Genomic DNA, 15,584 nt, shown 5'->3' with positions numbered 1-15,584 from the left:
TATATTAGTTATTATTTTTACACTACAAACTCTAACAAATTATTTATTATATTCTCTACATTTTTAAAATATTATTTTTCAATGTTTTTTTTAACCCTACCCTTTTCTTCCCCTCTTTCTTTTTTTTTTTTTTTTTTTTTTTTTTTTTTCTCTCTCTCTCTCTCTCTCAGAGAGCGGCAGAAGAAATTGGAAGCCGGAGATTTAGAGATTGCATCTTCCGCAATATACATGGAAGCCACTAGGGATGTACAAGCGGTTGTGGTTAGCAATTACTACCGCTAAACGCAATTACCTAATGTAATTATCAAATTTTCATAACCGCAACCACTCCACCTTAAGCGGTTAACAATTTTAAAATAACCGCCGGTTAGTAGTTATTGAAACTCATAATCACTTTTTAGAAATGAACATTTTGGTGGTTTGGACCTTCATTGAGCTTCCTTTTAAGGCCTATTTTAAATGATTTTAAACATTTTTTAAATAACTAGAAAGCTTCAAAATGAAACAAAGCTCAATAATTTATTATTATTATTTTTTTTAATGAATAAAGATCAATATCATCAAACTCAAAACGAAAAGCCTACATCAAACGCACCAAAACGACGTCGTTTTGTATAATATATTATTATTATCTATATATAATTTATATAAGGAAAGACGGTTAACAGTTATTAACCGCCTCTATCTGCCCCTAAACCACTAACCGTCATGCCATAAGTAATTAGTTGTTGAAAGCCCTAAACAATTAGTAGTTTTTTTTCAACCGCCTACAAAAGTAATTATGCGATTAACGGTTATTATGCTGTTAGTAATTGCTTGCTTATACACCCCTAGAAGCCACCCTTCTTGATCACACTTGTTGATGCACCATCCCCCTTGGTTGTCCCATATCCACACCGCCCTCCGGTGTCAAAATTGACTGGCTCTTTTTTTTTTTCCGTGGATGGTGTCCATACCACCCACAAAAATTTGTGCCCACAATTCTCCAACCCTGTCGTAATTTCCTTTAGCTGGTTGGCTGAAAACAAACCCATGCTACCAAAACTTAAAAGAACAAAACACTTCGGCTGGGTTGTCAGTTTAGCCAGCTCAGGCTCTCATGCTCATCAATCTCCAAGTATAACATTTTTATGACTTTTTAACCTTTATAACTTTTAGCTATAATTATTTAGAACTGTATACTCTATATTATAAAAACTTTATATTCATGAAATTTCATCGATGAACTTTCATATTTTAAAATAAATAAAAGAATGAACTTTTTTTCAAACAAAAAAACCCAACGATAATACGACTCGTCCGTCACATTAACTTTGCTCACAGCCTGTCATTAAACCCTCCTCTTCTCCCCCTTCTGTAGATTACCAACTCGAGTCTTTTCCAGCGGGCGACCTTTCTCACTTCGAAGTTCCAGCGGGCGACCTCGTGACTTCTCAAAGTCCTAATACTGTTTTCGGTTTTATCAGGTCAGTTAATCAATACAAGTATATATATATATATATATTTTAAAATTTCACAATTTCTCTTGGAACAGTTATTACGGATTTGATTAGTTTTCCACAGATGGGTTCAATTTGCTAATCAACCTGTTTGGCTTTGTTGCAGTGCTTATAGATTCTGATTTTTCTCCTTCTCCAGCAACCGAGAGCGTTTTTGAGCACTAAAACGAACCAATCATGTTTCAGCGAGTTTTCGGAAAGCCTAAGCCGGACCACAACCCCGTAGCAACGTTAGACAAGTTAAACGAGGTTTGATTTAGATTATTCCTTATTTGTGCAAGAGCTATATTCTGTTGAAGCAAACAGGGCCTTACTCTATTCACTTTTGCTTCAGAAATTGCTTTGTCGGTGCATATTATGAATGAAACCATATCAAAAATTGCTTTTTCGCATTTTTACTTTAAAAAAAAAAAAAATTATTGACTTCGTTTTTTTGGCTATATTGGAATCTGAAGGAGATATGGTTAACAACACATGCATGGTAGAAACCGTTTGTTAGTACTGATTTTGTTCAATCTTAGTATTCTGGCTTGTTCCCTCTTTTACATGTCGTTTCTTGGTTCACCAACTGATTGCCCCACAAGAAGTTATGGGCTTTTTATATGTGCTTCCAATAGGGGATATTGTTGGGATTGTTATGCAAATTTTCCATAAATGGCTATTTGTCTTATGATTTTTAAACTTTAGGAAGAATGGATGTTAATCACTTGGGAGAGTTTCTGGGATTTGCGTATTGGAAGAGTAAGGGGTGAGTCCAAGGATAATGATTGGGTTGGTCTAGGGGTTATTTAAGAACTTCCAAATCCAAAGTAGGGTTTTTTCTTCTAGGTTTTCAAAACTAGTTCTGTCAATCTTCAACATAGTTTTGCAGTGCCGAGCAATCCCATAGCTTCAACGATTTATTGTTTTTTGTTTTGTTGTCCACTGGTGTGTTCTTCAGGTTCAATTTTGCTCATTTCAAATAATAGAATCTTATATTATATTTTATGTACAGTCTGTTGTATGACTGGTGGAGTGGGTTAGCTTTCGATTCCTTGGCACCCCCTCCAGGGCGGAACTAGAATTTTAGGAGGGGGGACAAAACTAACAAAATATAATTTAGAGAAACATTTCAAATTTTAGATGCAGTTTTTAAATTTTGCGGGGGTGCTAGGCCCCCTCGCCCCTCTCTTTGTAATGATGAGTTGAAGTCATCATTATTTTCTAACTGCTGTAGTTGTTATTTTCATCAATAGAGATTTCTTTGCTAATTATCTTTTTCTACAATGTGCAGACGCTGGAAATGCTAGAGAAAAAGGAGAATGTCCTTTCGAGGAAGGTAGCGGCAGAGGTTGAAAAGGCTAAGGAATTTAGTAACGCAAAGAACAAAAAGGGTAAGAGCACATGTAGGAATAAGTCCTCATGAAAAAAAAGGTGTTCTTTCAGAATTAGTATATATTAATTTTGCATCTTTGTTTCTAGTGGAAAGTGCAGTTGATTATGTTATTGTTTTGAAGTGCTTGCTTGTTTCATAAGGATTTCATAGTTGAGAAATGCTAGGTTTTCCAAATCTTCCCAAAAATTTGGTTATCAAATGATGTTTCAGCATCCCATCACCTTATGCTTTTATTTACTAAAACAATAGATTACATGGAATGGTGACACAAACCAAATTTTTGGGAAACCTAGCATTTCTCTTCATAGTTTGGGGCATTTAAATTCTTTATCGATATGAAAATTTTCAATTATAATGGTCTCTTGTTTCAAGATACGCTGCATAATTTTTTTTTTTTTTTGAAATTATATTTGTGCTATAATGTCTCTGTTTTGGGAGGATGTGTATTAAGATTCTGCTGGTAACAAGATGTAGTTATTCATGTGTTGTTATGCCCTTTAAAAACCAATGGTTCTTGCCTCTTGGAGCTTGCTTCGTATGCCTATGATTGATCTTATCTGATGGAATGTCCCGTGAAGTTAATTATTCCTTAAGATGATAATTGTTATGGAGAGCGATAATGGATGTTCCCTACCGTATAATCTGTTGATAATGATCATATAATCTTCAGTTAGTCTCACTCCTGTCTTTATAGCTACATTATATTATCATGATCAGGTATTTGTAATTCATTTGTCTTGCTTTCTTAGTTTAGACTGTGATATATAGATTCCCTCAATTAGATATGGTAAGCTAGAAGAGACAAAATGTTTTAGTTTATGAAATCTTCCTGATTTTGTCAATTCTTGAAGAGTAATTGCACAAACTTTCTACTTTTTACTTTGGTTCAGAGTCTTCAGACTGCTATTAAATTCTATATCTTGTTGCTGTTTTGCAGCGGCAATACAATGTTTAAAGAGAAAGAGGCTTATTGAACAGCAGATTGAACTGCTTGGAAATTTCCAATTGCGTATTCATGATCAGGTACTGTTGTAATGTTTTCAAATTTACTTACCCAAAAAAGAAAGAAACAAAGAAACAAAGAAATGTGTTGTTTTCAAATTTAAATGAAGTTTTAAGTAATGAGAATTCAAATTGAGTCTTATTATATGTTTGGCTGCTTTGTTGGGACCTTATTTCAAATTTAATATCTTTTGGGTTGGCGTTTCAGATGATACTGTTGGAAGGTGCTAAAGCTACAACAGAAACCGTTGATGCATTGAGAACTGGAGCAGCTGCCATGAAGGCCATGCACAAGGCAACGTAAGATGCATCTCAAACATTAATTTGAAATGGAATATTTTATTCTGTTTTGCCTCATTGTATCTCATATGACGTTTTGGTTGCGTAGGAATATTGATGATGTGGATAAAACAATGGATGAGATCAATGAACAGACCGAGAACATGAAACAGATTCAGGAGGCACTATCGACACCCATTGGTGCATCAGCTGATTTCGACGAGGCATGTTTTCAAGTTTTAGTTCTTACGTTCCATCAATTTATTTCTTGAATTGAAAAGTTTGAACTTTCCACTTCGCTCTTTCAGGATGAATTGGAAGCAGAGCTTGAAGAACTGGAAGGAGCTGAGTTGGAGGAACAGCTTCTTCAGCCTGCTACTACTGCTCCTGCTGCTCCTTCTGCACCTGTCCATGTCCCAGCAGGCCGGCGCCCGGCTGGTCCTATTCCTCAGAGGAACAAAGCTGAGGAAGACGAACTTGCTGCATTACAGGCGGAGATGGCTCTCTAAGAGGTCATTCACTCATGTCCTTAGCTGATCTTTAGTTTTGCCAATTTGATCCACGGTTTTCATTAGTGAAGTTGTGGTTCATTTAATCTTCACAGAATCGTTTTATTTGAAGTTTTGAACGGGACCTGCAAACACAACTTTTTAACTAATTCTTTATCAGCTGCCAGGGTCTTTTCCCACCACATGGAAACAATATCATGTTAGGATAAAGACACCTTGCAAATGTGTTATGTTTTGCAATCATGTGTTAGATTCAAAGCGAATTTACATGTAAACATGCGCATGTTAGTGTTGAGGGCATCATAGGTTTTTGAAAGATGTACTAATTACTACTAAATTGTGGGGATTTTGGTCGGATTAGGTGGAAGAATTATTGGCTTTTGAAGTTTGTGATGTGAAAGATGCTTTTTGTTTGGGCACTTGATATCAACTTACTTGGTCATGTTGCTGTGCTTGCAGTTAGGAATGCAGAGTGGGAGAATATTTTTCAGAAGTCGTTAAGTGCTGTACGATGAGGTTGTTTGGCTGCGTCGACTATCCATTCCCCCATGTGAAGTTGTTTGTAGATATGGCTTGGCTTACGTATAATATTAGATCCTATCTATAATTTGTGACCTGGCATTTTCTAAATTATTTTCTAGATTTAAGAAACTTAAATTATTTATTCAAAAAATAAAAAATAAAAAACTTAAATTATGTGTCATGTCACGTGCAAAGCTTTCATTATTGCCTTTACTGCCGACAAGCTCACAAGATTCTCGTGCTATTGTCATCGTAATAAATCCTTTTGTTGCCCGAAATTAGCGAGGGGTTTGGACTGAAGTTGACATTGTTAGGTTTTTTTTGGTTATAAGCTGGATAAAAACTTAACTTCTGTAGTCTGTACCACCTAAGCCAAGGGATACATTATCCCCGTTTTGTCAGTTCCTTGGTTGTTTTAATTATGGCTGCTGATTCGTGTTGTTGTGGAGGGTCAACTTGATATGGGATAGTTCAAAATTTACCCATTTAATTAAATATGTCAAATCCTTCGATCTTGGTGTGACTCATTTAAATTTTATGTTAACACGTTTAATAAACAGGTCGTGTTGGGTTGATCCGAACTTGACCCATTTTGATGAATTTAAATATATATATATATATATATATATATATACTACAAAAAAAAAAAAACCAGATTTAGCGATGATTTGGATAGTGTCGATTTCTTCAACTAACACTGCAAGGTGTCGAGTTCTGTTCAACTGACACCAAATTAGAAGTGGTGTTGGTTCAACAGTAATGGACACCAATAATAGTGTCATTTACTATTCAATCAACACTAAATTAAAAATGGTGTCGGTTGAATAGTAAACCAACACCTTTATTAGTGTACTGACACCATTTTTAATTTAGTGTTGGTTGAGCTAAAACTGTTCAATCGACACCAAATTTCAAATTTTGAATACAGATTTAACTCAAATAGCCGGCGTGGTATATAAAATACCGAAAGGGGCTTCAAGACCAGATCTTCTTCTTTTCGTTGTGGGTTGCTGTACGTTTTGGGTTTGGGTTGATGCCTTCAAGGACAGAAGACCTTATCTTCTTCTTCTTTTCGTTTTTCTGGTCTAGATTCAACAAGAAATTGTTGCATCCACAACAATAAATTAATGGTCGTTGTGGGTTGTAGTACGTTTTGGCGGGTTGCTGTACGTTTTGGGTTGATGTTGCCTTCAAGAAGGACAGTGGGGCTGGGCAGGGAAAGAAGAAGAAGAAGGAGAAGAAGGAGATCCAAGGAAAGAGGGAGAGCAAGAGAGATCGAGGGAGAGAAAGTCGAAAACAAAATTTTAAGCTCGATCGAGCAAGAGAGATCGAGCTTAATTTCTTTTTTTTTTTTTAATTTCTTTTTTTTTTTTCATTTAAATGAAAAAAATAAAAAATAATGAAAAAATTAATTAATAAATAAATGAGAATTTTATATATATATAACCATCACCTTTTAAAATGTGTTGGTTTAGGACACTAATTAGTGTTGGTTTTGCCTAAACCGACACATTTTCTCATTTTTCTACCCTTGTTTAGCTATCCTTTGGAACCGTCACAACTTTTGTAATAACAGCTTTTAGCCCTAAACCATCACTAAACCTCTATATGAATTTTAGCCTTCTAGGGTTTTGTTTTTTAATTGTTAAAAAAAAAATTATAATTTATAAGGATTACGTGGGTCACCCACGGCCACAAGTTAAGTGAGTTGACCCAGGATTGACGAACTTATTAAGCAGGTTAATTTAGGCCGACCCGAATTGACTTGATTCACTTAAACCCAATTATTCAAAACTTAATTTGCTAATTTTGCGTTAAATTTATGTCAAGTTCACGAGTCATGTCGAAAATTGTCGGTTCTAGTTTTAGCCTTTAATCTCAATGTTTATTATCCTCCAACACAAGATCAACCACCACGAGCTAAAACTCTTAATTTAGAGCATCTCTAATAGACTATGAACCATTTTTCTCCAACAGCAGACTATCCAAAATATCTTTTGTGCTACCATAAATAGCCACTTCTTACTATTCGCTGCAGTAGAGCATAGACTCACCAAATTTACTAGTCAAAATAACTAAAAAATTACTTTTCTCTATTTTAGTTGTCAATTTTTCCAAGTATTCTTGTCCACATCAGCATTTTAGCTATCAACTTTTACAATTTCATTTAAATATTTTTTTTTTCAAAGATTTCTTTATTCTTTCTCCAACAATTATATTTTTGAATAGTTATCTTTTCCTAATGGTCATATTTTTTAATATTTGTTTTATCCTAACAGACATATTTTTTTCAAAATTGACCTTTTCTAACTATCATAATTTATTTATTTATTTTTTTAAATTGTCTTTTCCCAACTATATGTTTTCAATATAATTAAATTGTCTTTGAAAGAATGAAAGTATTGATCTTGACTTTTGGGTTAACTGTATTAAAACGTAATATTATTTTATATTAATTAATTATTAATCCCGCTCCTACATAAACAACATCCTAGCCTGAACTGTTTGGCGGCAATATGAATGCTGAATCCTCCAATAATGCGCAAACTATTGGAGGATTTTAACAAGTCAATGTCAAAGACATTAACATTAATTGCACACACATGTTATTTTCTGAGTCAAGACCATAAATAAGTTGGTCATAAATTAAAAAAAAAAAAAACCGTAAACAAAGCGTACAAATGAATAAGATTATCTACTCAATGGAAACGGTTAGTTTATGTTTTTGGCACATTCGGTTTACATGTAATCTGATGAAAATGAGCATCCTGTTTGGATAGCCAAAAGCAGTGTTTGGACAACATTTATAGAGAGCTCAACTTGATTTCTTCGAAAACCTGTCCGGATAGCCATAAGCAGTGTCTGGACAAAATTTACAGTGAGCTCAACTTGGTTTCTTCCAAGACCTGTCCAGACAGCCTTAAGCAGTGTCCGGACAACATTTATAGAGAGTTCAATCTACATGGCATGTCCGGACATAGGGCTTGGCTGTCCGGACACGGAGGGTTTACGCATATGTAACCCTAGCTCTGTCCGAACACGTACTTATCCCTGTCCGGACACGGCCGCTTAATTGGTGTGCGATTTTCTTTTTAAACGATCCTTATGACCATTATTACGTACGTATTCAGAGAGCAAATACTGTGAGCTAAGAGAGAGATATAAATATCAAACTGGAGCGTTTGGATCTCTCTTAGAGTAAAGGTGAGAAATCTCATTCTTGTTTCTATGATTAAACACATGAAGCCAATCAAAGTTCTGGTAAATGAGATCATATAGAAGAATTCGTTAGATGTTCTTGAAATGGCTACTACGGTAGAAGTCAAGTGGGTTGCTTGTCTTATGCAAGAGTGTCAATTGCAAATGTTTTGTAAGTGTGAACTTCTTGTAATCCTTATTCTTTTATAGTGGAGTAATTTCTTGGGTTTGACTGCTCCGATAATGTTTTACATTTAAAGAGTTTTCTAAATGATTCTTCTTCGTAACCAAATATCTGTATTCTTGAATGTTCTTTACATATCTGTATTTGGTTTATTATTATCTATTAGATCATATCTATTTTCGCATAATATTTTGTGAAACACTCATACAATATCATAATATGTGTTAATTGGAGTCTATTAGGGTTTTTCAGAAACAAAATATATTTACACAGGAAAATTTTTCATAGTGAATATAGAATTGAGAAACAAAATCCTTCAATTTCTCTTAGTGAAATAAAAAACCAAATAATTGATAAAAGATGTAAATTTAATGTTAAGAAGACAGTTTTCGAAATGCTGTTTGAGAAGATTGTCGCTTTCATTGACTTGCAAGTAGCTGTATTTATCATAAGATCAAAGCTGAAAGGGATCTTCCACCTTATCTATAATCGAAAATAATTATTGAGGAATAGTTTAAATTAAGGTTCACTCTTTTCTATTACCACCGACATTATATTATATGAGTCGTAGAAATCACTCTGTGTAACAGTGTACAGTTTAAGACATGTTCTATTAGGAAGTTTTACCTTAAAAAATTGCAATTATTATTATCAGTATCTTTGCATTTTGGTTGGTCGATCAAGTAATTTCGTATATTGTTTATTCAATTTGTCCCCACATTGTCTCTTTGCTACTCTCTATCATAAGTTCAAATAATTAACAGGTTCCATTTGCTTGGTCTTAAGCAAACTTGAGTTTCCATGTTTTTTTACTTGGATTTTCCTCTCTTTTTTTTTTTTTTTTGTTTGTTTGTAAGTACAATGTCAATTTTCTTTATTTGACCGTTGGTTATGAATTTTCCTTGACAACCCTATGGATAGTAAATCCATAATTTCCTGTTAAATCACTATTTATTTTAAGAATATTGAATTAAAATAAGGGGTGAATAATGGAAACAAGGTTCAAACATATATATAGATTAGAAACTAATAATAATCTTTCTCAAAAAAAAAGAAAGAAAGAAACTAATAATAATCTAAAGAGATTGATGAAAGATATAAAATAGACAAAAATTAAGGTGGTTCGGCCTATTGGTTATAACTTATTACATTCACAAGTTAAAGCCTTGTAAGCTACATTTATTTATTTATTTTGAGTTGAGTACAAGGCACTGATTTGAATTGTTTCAAATATAAACATATCCTTTAAATTAGGGTTAACAAATATCATCTAAATCCATTGATTTAAGGAATACAAACAAACATTTATTATAAATGATTTATATCGTTAACAGAACACATGACCTTTGCTTTGATACCATGTTAAATTATCATTTTTTTTTTTTGAAGTGAGATTCCAAATTCTCATTACTCGAAGAAACCAAGCTCGAAAGCTACAAACTCCCATTAAACTGAGGGAAAACAATCCTGCCAAAAAATGTCCTGATCACCAGGTAACACCAATCAAGCAAGCCGATGTGCTCGTTCGTTCGCTGTTAAATTATTAGTTATCTTAATAATTTATGTTGATAAGAAGAAATAAATTTAAATTATTATTTATTTTATTTATATTATAACATTAGTAAGAGGCAATTTAGTCTTTCTGATACCTTGGGTTTAAGGCTGTGTTTGTCTTATTGTGCTGATAAATAGTTGTCTGCAAGAAAGGAATCTTCATCCACACGTAATGCCACAAAGAACTGGAAAGAGGACAATTATTATGCAAAAGTCTACAGGCCAATGTGCAAACATGAGAGAAAACAAAATGCCTGCCCAGCATGGGAGTCCTTTGATTCTATTCAAAGCATCCCTTCAATTAAGAAACCCCAATTTTCAACCCTGGCTTTGGATTCTTTGAACAAATCCTTTTCTGAAGAAGTGGAACAAAAATCTATGACAAATATTAGTCAAGTAAACAAGCATAATTTATCAAATGCTAATGATGGAGTGCTTTGTATTGTGGAAATCAATAATGAATTTAGTTGTTATGTACTGAGGAAAGTTCACAGAAGAGGGAAGCTTGTGTCAGGATGACTGTGGTCCTGACTTGAGGCCAAACTATATTGTATATAGTATCGGGCAAAGCTTTCGCCCTCACATGACCTTTCATAATCAATATATTGTCCAATATTAACAGTTGGTGGAGGGGAGTTTTTCACGTTAGCCACATCTGTATTATCACTCGTAAAAGATTAGTTAAATTGGAGCTATCTAAAATCACTTATGAAGTCTAGTTTTACTTGGTAAGAAACCAATGTAACTTAGGGCATGTTTGAGTGTGCATTTGAGGAGCTTAAAAGTGCGTTTAACACTCAAAAAGTCTGTTTGAAGAAAAAAAAATACCTAATTAATAATAATAAAAAAAAATGAAAGCGCTTTTAAGGGTCCAAAAAGCCCAAAAAATTGTCAAACGCACTTTTGGTTAAAGCTTAAAAATGAAGATTTTGCCAAAAAACGTTTTTTTTTTTTTTTTTAATTTTATTTAAAAGCTTTATTTCTCAAACACAATCCAAAATACCCATGAATATCTTAATTGTAAGGACATAAATCATTTATAATAAATGATAATTTGATTCTCCTAAATTAAGGGATTTAGTTAGCTTCTCCATCTGCTGTTTCACTCGGTCGGCCATCACTTGCATTAGTAATCTTCTCACTTTATGTAGTTTATTTATCTTCTTAAGACGGGACTAAGGTGTTATATAGCGTGTATAACGCTTTTATTGATGGAACTATGGAGATGATAAAAGTTAAATCGTACATTCCAAGTTATGACTTTTGACTACAAGCATCACATGTAAACAGCATAACAGTTTGTGCTAAATCACATACAGAAAATGTCTCGTGAGTTTAATAGGAAAAAGCCTGATTTCTTTAGTGCTCCAAACATACAAAATCTTTCTTTGGAGAATTGAACAGAGGATCAAAGGAATTTAATTCATTTAAAAATGGTCATCGACTACATGCTTCCATTAAACACATTCTTATTGAGTGGGAACCAGTCAGCAACAGCAGCATCACCCCACACATGATTCCAGGGGCGGAACCAGGATTTATTATTTGGGGGGGCGAACTTACGTGGACGTGAGTGGTGATAATAATGAGAAGTTGAACTTCTGAGATCTTTGAACCATTGAAAAGAGTGTTTTCACCGAGTGATCCCACGTTCATTCGTTTATGTGCCAAGGCGCCAACAAAATTAATTCTCTAAATTTCAAGAAGTGAAATGAATATTGAATGAGATTAAAAAGAGAAAGGAGAAGGAGGATTGTCATTCACTGCTGTCTTGAATGCGCAGAGGAGCAGAGGTTAGAACGAATAGAGTCAAAAGAGAATCAGTTGAGTGAATATATACAAAGAAATGTTTTGGGGGGCACTTATTTTAGAAAACCTCTAAAATCTGGATTTTTTTTCTTTCTAAGCCCCTAATAAGAGGGGTTGAAAAAACTTTTGGGGGGACGAAGTTGAGTGAATATATACAAAGAAATGTTTTGGGGGGCACTTATTTTGAAAAACCTCTCAAATCTGGATTTTTTTTTCTTTCTAAGCCCCTAATAAGAGGGGTTGAAAAAACTTTTGGGGGGACATTCGTCCCCCCAACACACAACGTGGGTCCGCCCCTGCATGATTCTCAACATTAAAGTTGCCGAAGAACAAACTTTTCTTCTAAACTAGATCGGAGAAAATCCTTTCGGCTCAATCTATTAAATCTCATATGCACTTTTAATTTTCAGATTAGATTGAAAGAATTTCTTTTAATTTAATTTGGTTTTTTTTTTTTTTTTTTTTTTTTTTTTTTTTAAAAAAAAAACTTTATTCGAAAACAAATGGTGATATATATATATATATATATATATATATATATATCACAATGAAGTATGTAATGTTTCTTAATTTCAAATTATAGTTTGTAGACCGATACAGAAAAAGATGAAAAATAGTGACCATACAAATATCATTATGAAGCAGACCAGCAGGGGTAGAGAGAGAGAGAGAAAGAGGGAATCTTTATGGTTATTGTTTGTAGGATGAATTTGTAAATCTTGAGATTTGAATTAGCCAGAGCTCCATGCAACTTTCGTGATCAGTGGCCAGCAAGAAATAGGCAGACACACTGATGGCATCTCCTGACGTTCATGTCCATCTCCCTTAGACAAAGTAAATAAACCAAATCCCCATGACCCCACCATATCAATGTCCTCCCCTCCCAACACTCCAACCAGCTTATATCCACATAGTTAATATTTCACATCGTTAATCTTAGACTTAATCCATAGACTTAATCCATATACGACAAGTAGGATAATAACATATCACCTTCAGTAGTTGACGTTCACAGCAGCTTTACTCACCTATCAGTATTCAACAACTTAGTATTATGCCCATAAGTCGTTTAATCCAACCTATAAGTCATCCCTTTCATGAGTCGACAAAAAGCCACAACTCATTTGATTCCATATTCAACGTGGAACCTATAACTTTAGATAGAAATTACCCTTGAAAATTAACTTGCAAGAGAAGGGTGCACAAAAACTCATATACACATAACTCAGATTAGATTTAATCCATGCGAATACTTAAGATCGTAATGTTAATGTAAAGGGAGAGTGTTTAATAGCTTATATGTATAAAGAACATTTTAAAGATCACAACAGACACGAACACAGATTTAATTGTTTCTGCTCTTACTCATTTACTTATAAATTTGATTTACATTACATGCTCCTGAAATTCGTCTTTAATTGCTCTGTACAACTGTGTTTAATTGCAGTATTTTCAAGAGAAACTTTCACGAGCTAATTCCTTGGCCTTTCTCTCTGTTCAATATTGGTCTATAACACTTTGATCAAGTCCTTGTGGCTTCATATCAGCATATGTTAAATCAGCCAAATTTGGATAGCAAGGTGGAGCAGCTTCACTAGCTTTCTGTTGAAAACATGATAGCCCATTGCCAACACCATAAGGAGATCCGAAGCCAAAATCCTCTAAAACCTCAGAATCTTCTACCTCGTCATGATTTCCAGCCACCGGGAGACACTGCAAATTTGAGAAGCCAGAGTTTTCTTGAGACACAATGCAAATGTTCTTTGAACTTGAACCAAATTCCAAAACATCCATGAACCCCGAGCAATATAATTGAATTGGATCTGAATTCAGGCTGTGAGAATTTGCAGAAAGTCCAGAACCAACATCAGCAGGATTCTGAGCTTGGAAAGCTGAAATACCAAAACTATGATTTTCAGCTTTTGAGACACAATGCAGTGAGGGCGTTGAGCCAACAAGGGTGGGATTCTCAGCAGAGATTTGGTGGTCACTCTTTGTTGTGTCGCTCACATTTCCTGCCCAAAGCTTCTTCTTCAATTTGGTGTTCCAATAGTTCTTCACATCATTGTCTGTTCTTCCAGGTAGTTTAGATGCAATCACAGACCATCTAACCAGCATCACAAGTGGAAAAATATATATAAAAAATAACAAATATACAATTAATTAGGACAATTAATTATATATGAACACATTTACCTGCTGCCCATTTGGCAGTAGAGGGTAAAAATAGTGTTGTCTTCCTCTTCAGTAAATCCTCCATGCTTGATGTCTGGTCTAAGATAATTAAGCCATCTTAAACGGCAACTTTTCCCACATCTCCTTAGGCCTGTAAATTGTGATATATATAGTAAATGGCTTTTTAGCATTTGGAGATAGAAATTGATTTTTTGTGAAATTGAGAATCAGCTAAAGGCAATGGAAGATGGGAAATAAGGAAAATTAAAGAAATTGAGGAAATGAGGGTATTGGAAAAATTCGCTTAAAAGCAAAAAAAAAACAAAAAGAAGTCTTTCTTGAAATCTGAAATTACAGAAATGAAGAACATGAAGTCCTGTTGTTAAAATGGGTATCTAAAACTATGATGAGTAAACACAATTCACAACCTTACATTTATTATGCAACTTCTGAGTTGAATATAAACCTCGATGATCAGGTAAAACCAAATACAAGCTCATGGACTCATTTCATGACAACCTTTTTGAGCTAAAAAAGCATAAAACAAATTGGCGTTAAAGCAAAGAAAACCACTTACTTTCATGATTTTCCTCTTCTGAGTTGAAAGAGAGAAAATGATGAACAAACAAACACCAAATCACATTTTATTGAAATGAGTATCATAAAACAATAAAAAGAAAGATGAGAGAGATAGAAAGAGACCAGCTTTTCCGGGCAAAGCCATCCAATTTCCACCAGTGCCGTAAGTCTCAAGATAGGTCTTGAGAGCTGCATCTTCTTCAGGAGACCATGGCCCTCGCTTCACGTTAGCTTTGTCACAGCATGGAGCTCTTCCCATGGCGACCCAACACGTAAAAGACTGAGAGACACAGGAGTCAGATGAAGAAAAACTCAGACACGCAAACCCTCTGATGAGTAAGCTATACAGAAGAAGACTTGTCTGTGCTGTCGTGGGGGGGTTTATTTATGAAGTTGGTGGCGGCCCAAAATAGCTTGACTTTCTGCGACCTCCTTTTTGGTGCCTTTCTTTATTTTCTTTGTTATTTCTATTTACATTACTATATTGGGCTTTACTCTTTTTTCTAAGCATGTTGGGCTTCTTTCTTGTTTCTCAAGATAATAAGATTATCTTATTTTCTTTGATATAATAAGATTTCTTTTTTTAAGTTTTCCTCTTTTGTTTGACCTTACACTCTTTCAATAATTTCCAGAAGAATACTCTTATTAGAAGAATACTCTTACTTATAATCTTATTATATCAGCTCTTAAAATTTTTTTTTTTTTGATTTCAACGTGACAGTGTGAAAATGAAAATGATGTGAATCCGACGTTTCTCAATATTCAAACCGATAAGCTCATTTGTGTCGGTGCATCATTTAAGATGTAGGATCCGTCACATGAAATTGGTCCCAATATTTTGTATTTTGTGTGGAGAGGCATGAATTTGGAGGTCACCACTTCAAAAATAAAAAGAATTT

At 34.2% G+C, this 15,584-nt stretch overlaps 2 protein-coding genes across 3 annotated transcripts; one reads left to right on the top strand and one right to left on the bottom strand.

The window, feature by feature from the left end:
* The first annotated feature begins 1,334 nt into the window (after positions 1 to 1,334).
* LOC132184550 (vacuolar protein sorting-associated protein 32 homolog 1) lies at positions 1,335 to 5,367 on the top strand. The gene is made up of 8 exons (XM_059598229.2): positions 1,335 to 1,466; positions 1,606 to 1,748; positions 2,773 to 2,872; positions 3,812 to 3,897; positions 4,085 to 4,176; positions 4,265 to 4,379; positions 4,464 to 4,667; positions 5,124 to 5,367. The coding sequence occupies exons 2-7, from the start codon at positions 1,677 to 1,679 to the stop codon at positions 4,662 to 4,664; spliced, it is 666 nt and encodes a 221-aa protein (XP_059454212.1). The 5' UTR covers positions 1,335 to 1,466; positions 1,606 to 1,676; the 3' UTR covers positions 4,665 to 4,667; positions 5,124 to 5,367.
* Positions 5,368 to 13,270: 7,903 nt separating this feature from the next.
* LOC132184719 (transcription repressor MYB6) lies at positions 13,271 to 15,022 on the bottom strand. 2 transcript variants are annotated; one of them, XM_059598452.2, is made up of 4 exons: positions 14,809 to 14,889; positions 14,540 to 14,634; positions 14,128 to 14,257; positions 13,271 to 14,038 (listed from the first exon to the last, which is right to left on the bottom strand). In XM_059598452.2, exons 2-4 carry the CDS (start codon positions 14,604 to 14,606, stop codon positions 13,429 to 13,431), a joined length of 807 nt encoding a protein of 268 aa, XP_059454435.2. In that variant the 5' UTR covers positions 14,607 to 14,634; positions 14,809 to 14,889; the 3' UTR covers positions 13,271 to 13,428. The 2 variants fall into 2 exon arrangements, with proteins under 2 accessions (XP_059454435.2, XP_059454434.2); XM_059598451.2 differs by lacking the exon at positions 14,540 to 14,634 and having other exon boundaries at positions 14,809 to 15,022.
* Between the last annotated feature and the right edge of the window lie 562 nt (positions 15,023 to 15,584).

This window comes from Corylus avellana, chromosome 7, assembly GCF_965113065.1.
Source record: "Corylus avellana chromosome 7, dhCorAvel1.hap1.2, whole genome shotgun sequence".
Lineage (NCBI taxonomy): Eukaryota > Viridiplantae > Streptophyta > Magnoliopsida > Fagales > Betulaceae > Corylus > Corylus avellana.
This window is presented reverse-complemented; position numbering and strand designations above follow the sequence as displayed.